A 7891-nucleotide genomic window follows, 5' to 3' on the forward strand; every position below is an offset into this window, starting at 1 on the left:
TCAGAAGTTCTAAACTATCGATCGTCCTTACGGCAGGACCTACGAATATTGCTATATCAAGGATACAGAATAGCAGAAACCGATGGAAATGTAGCAGGCCAAAGTTTTTTTTTTATAATTACATGCGGCCAATCTGCTAGCAAACCAGCTACGCAAGACATCTCTAAAAAACCTTACTACCACAGTGTATCACAAACCGGCAAAGATAGCAGTTGTGAAAACGAAGTCATCATGAATAACCTTGGGACTCTCATTCGCCGAAAGTTGCTCGCCCTGGAGCGCAAGTTAGCCAACGATCCGGATGAATTTGTGCTTCTGCACCACCTCACATTTCTGTTCGCCATTCGCAAAGGCACACCGAGAGGAGTAGGCCAATCTATGCGCTGGTGCTGTCATCTGATTGTGCCCGTCTTTGTGCTCAGCTCCTACTGCTACAAAGCCTACTGGTACATGTCGCACAGCGAGTACAGCTTCGCACTGTTCAACGTCGTGGGCACTATCTGGATCATGGCCGGTGCATTTGTGCGTAGGCTAGTGTTCGACTGTGGCCTGCTGACACGCCTGGAGCAGTTCCTTAGCGATCGCAGCTTTCGTGAAGATGAACCGCTGGTTCGTGCGGTTCGGCAGCATGTGAAGGTGCAGAACAATCGCTACCTGTTCGCGGTCTGCCTTTCCCTAGTGTTGGAGGCATCCATTTTTTCCGGCACGAATCTGATGCTTCAGCCGGAGTTTATGCTCCTTTACCAGGGTCACGCTGTCGGTGGATTCTTCACCCAGCTACTGTACGGTTGGGCCACCTGCTTCTGGGGATCGTTGTACGTGCTGATCTTTGCCTTCATCTACGTGCTGCTGAACGTGTTTCGCGGGGAGATGTCATTGCTGGTGGAGTCGTTTGAGCGCATTAACGAATGTTTTCACAAGTATCGCCCAGAGCTAAACACTGCGTCCGCCGGGAAGCGGGAGGAAGAGTTTTGGCGCGAGCTGCAGACACTCATCAAGCTGAACGTTCAGCGACACGTGGAGCTGCTGGAGTGAGTTGCGTGGAGAGTGTTGCCGTAAGAGTTGCTGCTTCATAATTGCACCTCCGTTTTAGGAATTTGAGTGATTTTGGTTCAATTCTGAGACCCTTCTCATTCATCCAGTACTACGGTTCGTTTACGCTGATCGGGTACTACTGCTTCATCTTAATGTACAAAGGCGTCACAACGGTTACTGTGGTGTACATTGCGTTCATCGTTTTTCTTGTGGCGGAATCGTTTCTGTTCTGTCGGATCTTGTCTGAAATTAATGATCTTGTAAGTGAAACTTCATCCTAATAATTTTAAAGAAATCCTCGCTCTAAGCAACACTCATCGATCTGCTCACTTTGCTTGCAGCACGCTCGTATTGGTACAGTCATGTGCGAGCTGGAATGGTACGACAAGCTGCGTTTTTCGCCCCGGTTCGCTTCAGCCTACCGGCAGGTGCGGGCAAGTTTTCTGATCATCATCATCCGATCGCAGAAGCCGCTATCGTTTAGGATCAGTGGCACTGGGACGATCTCGATGGCGCGCTTCGCCGAGCTGCTAAACAGCAGCTACTCGTTGATGACCGTAATGTTTCAGCTGAAAGAAAGAATTATTGCCAAGCTGACTTCGAACGGAGACAATTAAAGATTCAATGTATTTGGTTGTGTATCACAGTGTGAGCACTTCAGCAGTATTTGTTTGCACCTTCTGGTAGTTGGTAGGTGTTCAGGTAGGAGGCAACATTGTCAACCACCAACCACAATGTTTTCACCCGCGTGATAGACACTTTTTGCGATATCTGTGTATGCAAAGTTCAAGTGTGTGATAAATGGTCAAATAAAATGGTATCTACACGTTCCGAAACTGTGAAATATACCAAAATTTTGAATCTTCTCAACAAGCAACAACCCTTTTCATTCAATACACTGCTTGGCTATTTGCAAACGAAAATCACTCCTTTGGCTCAAGGGTATTGCTGCAACTAGCAATTTCAATGCAAAAGCAAATTGAATAACATTCTCGATACGCAAAGAAAAGTAACCCACACTGTGTAACGATGCAACGCAAGAGTAACACGCCAAAACAAGCCTCCCTTGTACACGCGTGCACAGAGCACTTGTGCTGTATAAATTATTCATGATGCGCTCTCGTATTTGTAAACCCCGTTATACTTTACACAGTCCGGTGTATCCGGCCAGTCGACGGACCGTGGTCGGGATTGTCACCCCGAACGCAGGAAAGTGCAAACGGTGAAGTTTAGTTTACACTTCAGCAAAGCAGAAGGACATCCCGGGAGTCTGCAAGCTATGATTTCGCTCCGTATCCATGGCAAGCGGTTGCAGACCCGGCAAGGCATGCTGTAATCTGTGACAAACAGCGTGCATGCGCCGGCTCGACAGCAGAAGCTTTGATTTTTTGTTCTGTTTACACTCTTTTTTTGTTTTAAAACGACCTGTTGGGTAAAGGTGAAGCTTTTTTTTGTAAGTTTTGTGATTTATGGCAACGCTTTGCCGAGCACAAGAACATCAAACAAGCTGTTGGACAGAGGAGTGAGTTTTGTCTTTCTAAGTTTTCATCGTTCACCGTACACTACAAGAGTGAAGACGGATATACAACTTCATATCTGGAACGGATGCTTTATAATATTAAAATTACAAAAATGTTTTCACTAATTTGAAAAGAGAAGATGTTCAAGGAAAGCTGACAACATCGAGTTTGATTTAATTTTACAAACCGTTCCTCAACAAAACGAAAGCTTTTCTGCTTTCACGAAGCCTCAACTATGTTTGAATCCTTCATTTTTCATAGTTTAAAGCATTGCAACCCTCCCTGTTCCGCAGTAATCACGGGCTGGAATTCTATTTCCGGTCTGGTGCTTCCCGAACGTAATGAGTAACCCCCTCCCAGTACGGTTTGCACGGTTAGGGTTTCACCTCAACGCAATCAACAAGCCACGCTTTATCTCCAACACAAACTCACACACACACATACACACGGCAGGCCTGATTGGTTCCGAGCGGCAGTTCCTGTTGCTTTCCGGAGCAGAAAATTGTGTAAAGCTGTTGCTTACAACTTTCCATGGCACGAGGTGATTCGCAAAAGCGATATCGTCTTGCCTTCTGCCGCACGCGTTCAATAATAACAACAACGCTGTAGAAGTCAGTAATCTAATTCCGTCTTCCGAGACAGTCCTGCAGGTTATCGGGGCCAAACTCAAACTGCTAAGGTTTCCGCTTTGCTTCGAGTGGAGCTAACGAGCTGACCGTGCCGTGCCTGCCGGCTAGCAAGCTGATGAATAGAATCTTGTATCCATGCATTCTACTCGGTCTAGGTCCTAAGGCACCAGGACCTACACGTTGCTAAAGGGGTGCGAGCTTTATAAGCGAGTTAGATTTGATTATCTTTCGCTTCATCGACGGATGGTTGGAGAGTGGATTTTTATTGAAGCATTTATGATGGTTCGCCTTCTTTAGTGTATTGTTAGGTGTGTGTGTGTGTGTGTGTGTGATGTTATCACGCGTTTGAAAGGGTACTTACGTTTTAGTTTTGGAGGAGATTTACTCAAAAACCACCTCACAAAAATGGGTCGAATACTTACGTTTTAGGTAACTCTTCCTTTGTCTGTCCTGAAATCAATTACATCATATTGTTTTAGGTTGGGAAAATGTACACTCAAAAATATCAATACAGTGTTGACAACATTTTCTAATCATTTTGCCCTATGACTCCTTTTTTAATCATTAACCTTGCTATTTAGACCCCGAAAGGTTGTCGGGTGCGAAAAGCTCCTAATGAAAGGATATTTCAGGATATCAAGTTGATGGCGGGTCATGCTTAGAATTCATCACAATAATTAATTAGAAAGTTGCAGCAGCAGCAGCAGCAGTGAAACAAACCAAAGAGGGGGAAAACAGCTTCATAAGCACCTTCGCATCTTTGGCCTCTGCAAGGGGCTATCGATGAAAGATTACTTATTGAAAATAAATTAATCTCTGGGGTAGTCTCCACCACAACGGCAAAAACAGCAAAACAAAAACCTCTCGCCAGTACGATAACTTTGTCAACAGATTCAAGGAAAGGAACAAAAAATTTCACCGACACCGAAGAGTATCGAGTTTCGTCGCTTAGTAGGGCGAAGGAAACTGGGAAAGAGTTTTTTTTGTAGAGAAACCGGCAGAAGAAGGACGAGGTCAAGAAAGTTGCTTATTTCCATTCCAAACAGGCAGAATCTAATTAGGGAATTTTTAATTGCACTCCCAGCGTACCATCCGCCCTGCGTTCGCAGGAACAAGCGTTCGATAGCGGTATTTGAGGTTCGGGAAGCATAAATTCGGCAAACCTAATTGGAAACCGGAAACCAAGCTCCCGCGTGGTTAAGACATTCCAACAAATCGCATAGAAAATTAAAATCTGTACCATACATCACAACCTTTAACGGCACTCTGTGATGTTTGCTTGAAGTGGCCCTTTCAGTTGAAGTGCTAACTTACCGGGAAATGAGTTCAAGTGATTCGCAATTAGTTCTGCCCACGGCCCAAAGCAAAGTCGACGCGTCTTCTTTGGCTGTGGCTTTGTTTGTCGGTTTTTGGATGGCACTCTGGTGAAGCTGTTGGTGAGCTGTTTTGTAGTGTGTGAGTGGTTGTCGTGGTAGATGAAGAATCAAACAACACTTCATTAGTGTTACTATTATTATCGGGTGCCAATTAACAAAACGAACATTGAAGAGCTTGTTGAAGAGGACGGCATTGAGTTGGTTGTTTCAAGACTCTCTTGTTTAAAGTAAAGCAAGTTTTAATAAGCACCATTTCTCTAGAAGCTAGAAGTCTTCATAATAAACTTTGCCAAGCAGTTGAATGATCTATAAAAATGGTGAAATCGTCAAACTTCTTTTTGGAGTATGAGTTGATTGTGTAAGAATCGAGTCAATTTGCCGGAAATTAAGTCTCTCTTTCCTGTATGTAGCTTCACTCACCACAGTAGAATATATACTGCTGTCGGTAACAAATTTCGCTCACTTTCCCCATCCATTGTCATTTGAATGCATCTGCAGTGGAGCAGTGGAGCAGTTGTATCGTCATCGTTCTCGTTCCCCAAAAAAAAAAAAAAAAAAACACCCCAAAAAGAATGTCACAACCGTCACGTGGCGCACACATAAGCTAACCTTCTTCAACTTTGCCGTACGGTCGCTGGATGGATGGTAATAACTTGTGGCAAAAATGCCACACCGAAGTAGTAAATCATGAGTGCCACCGTGCCATCCGCTGCTGCTGCACTTGACACAGCCGGCATGGAAGGGTTGGGAAATTGTTTGTACAAAACTTTGTCAAAAGCTCACACCAAAAGCTGTGGATGCACAAAACGGCGCTACAACCACTAGACAGCGGTACCAGGGGGGGGGGGGGGGGTAAATGTAACGTTTCGATGATGCATATTATCCCTGTTTGTGTTGCACTTGGCTGTACTTTAACAATGTCTCTCTGGGGTTCGAGTTGAGCTGCCGCAGTGCTCGGAGTAACCGGTTGTGTAAGTGATGCTTCTCTGCAGAAACTCACTGATTGCAAGATCGAGGGTTTCTTAATAACATCTACTTAATTTTCGGAATACATTATTTAAGCACAAAAGTATATAAGCATCACATTTAAACTCAGCTGTAATATAAAAAAATTAAAGTGTTGCAGTTTCTTAAATTTTACACATCAAAGTGTAGGAAATGTAATCAAAAACCAGAAAAAAAAACTTTATTTACGATTGTCGATGCAGTGAAGGCAGCACACTCTTGTTATTCTTTTGATCTCGTTGATTTTATGAATTTCAAATCAACTGAATTGTTTAGCCGGGGAGGAGCTTTGTTGTCGGCGATTTACATCCCTGTCGGTTGGCATGCGATTATTTGATGTACTAGGCACATTGCAAATGCGTTTATTTTCCTACAACTCTCGCAATAGCACACAGATTCCCTTTGTACCAGAAAACAAATCCTTTCTATCATTTTGAAAAAAAAAACTTATTTGAATTGAATCATGTATGAAATCACTCGTTGAATTCCATTCCAACGACTATTTGGTGCTCAAATCAAACGTTTGCTACAGTCAAAATAACAGACGAGATCTACATTTTCGTTCGAATTCAGCCCCACCGAAAACCAATGCGTCCCTATTTGTGGTGCTTCGCAATACCGCAATTTTCCTCATTTACAACCCTACTGAAACACGTGAACCGGATACGCTGCTGCGTAGCAACGCATGCCACAAAACCAATAAGCGTTTGATCGGTGATGAAGAGCCGGCAAATACTTTCAGTGGCGCTTTTTAGAAATGATATGCAGGGTACAACAGCATCCTTACCCTTTTGTTATAGCCTCCCCGTGCATCGTTAGCTGTGCTAGTAGCACGGCAGCAGCAGCTGCAGCAGCTGGCGTAGGTTCAAAATGCTGGCACTAATGCGATTATGAGCATTTGCACGTGGTGGAAAATGTTGCTGCAGCCTGCCAGCTGCCGACGGTGATGCTGGGACGAAACCATGCTCGAACGGATCAAAGCGTTCGCCTGCTCGTTGAACCGTTGCAAGGGTTCCGGTTTCGCGTGAGAAACCAATCAACTGGAACAGTGGCCACCGAATGCAAGCGTACATCACGGCCTGCTTTTCAGTGCAAAGTAGTGGAAGCCTCCCACGGTGCACGATTGCTTAACACAGATACTTCCAGTGAAACGTACAGGCAATGCAGTAGTCTCAAAATCTCTTTTGTCATTACAGCACGTCCTAGAGCTTGTGATGAATATTCGAGAATTGTCTTTTTGTACTGTACCTGCCTGCTTCCCCTTTCCAAGAAGTTACCAACCAAGCAACGAATCTTATTTTCCGCAAAACTCAATAACCCACACGTACTCTCTCGTGAATTTCGGAATGAATACATAACTTCAGCGAAACAAACAGGCCCAGTACGTTTGTTGGTTGATTGACAGGCAATAACAAAGTAATGAATTATCCATACAGAGGTCAATTTATTCTATAGAATTCCCCCAGCTCATTGACTAATGACTTTCTGCAAGAGAAAACAAAACTTTAGCACGGTAGCAATGAATGTTGCATGAAGCTTAACCGTCAGCGCTTGTTAGGTCGCAAAAATATGACAGGTTTTGTCGTCTTATCGGTCGTCCGTCGCTTGTCAGAGGCTTGACGGTGATTTGACAGTCTTCGTAATGATGTACAGTGCTGTGGTGCTATTGTATGTCACTCAGCATTGGTTGTTGGTTTAGTTGCTCTTTAATGAATGTATTCCTTCACCAATACACCACGAAGTGCGATGCAAGATAGCATCAATTGACCCCCCCCCCCCAACAGCCCTGCCACCCCGAGTAAAGCTGAAGAATGCGGTCCTAGCATATTGGAAATCGAATGTCATTAGTTCGCTTGCAGTTTTGATCGCTGTATACTTGATTTGCAACTCGCACCACCCACTCTCTGGTTGCACTTTGTATGCTAACGAGCGGTGCGTGGTAAGCGTGGTTGCCTGGCAGCAAGAAACCGGCTGCATCTTGCTCGTCAGTGGACTGGAAAGGGCAATTAATTTGCTTACATCATAGTGGTTTTCCGTCAAGTGTGCTCATGTAAGCGATCGAACGAACGAGAACCGATGGTAAGAGATGGGCACGATTGGGATGGGGTAAAATTGATTGATTAATTAATGTTTGCAGCATATGCTGCAGGGTACGGTAAGTTGTTCCATTCAAGTATTTAAAGCATCAATTTGGAATGGTTTGCACGGGAGCTAAAGCATCCCATTATCGTCTAGCGTACTGACATAACAACGTTAGCCAAGAAGATCAACGTTACAACACTCGTAACACGCAACTGTGTTTCATGTTTTATTATTTAAAACAGTA

At 44.2% G+C, this 7891-nt stretch overlaps 1 protein-coding gene across 1 annotated transcript; it reads left to right on the forward strand.

Annotated features, from left to right (window-relative positions):
• The first annotated feature begins 231 nt into the window (after positions 1-231).
• Positions 232-1652, forward strand: LOC121599920. Its single transcript, XM_041928070.1, has 3 exons — positions 232-1031; positions 1094-1295; positions 1377-1652. Exons 1-3 carry the CDS (start codon positions 232-234, stop codon positions 1650-1652), a joined length of 1278 nt encoding a protein of 425 aa, XP_041784004.1.
• The last annotated feature ends 6239 nt before the right edge of the window (positions 1653-7891 follow it).

Source organism: Anopheles merus, chromosome 3L (genome assembly GCF_017562075.2).
Source record: "Anopheles merus strain MAF chromosome 3L, AmerM5.1, whole genome shotgun sequence".
Classification (NCBI taxonomy): domain Eukaryota; kingdom Metazoa; phylum Arthropoda; class Insecta; order Diptera; family Culicidae; genus Anopheles; species Anopheles merus.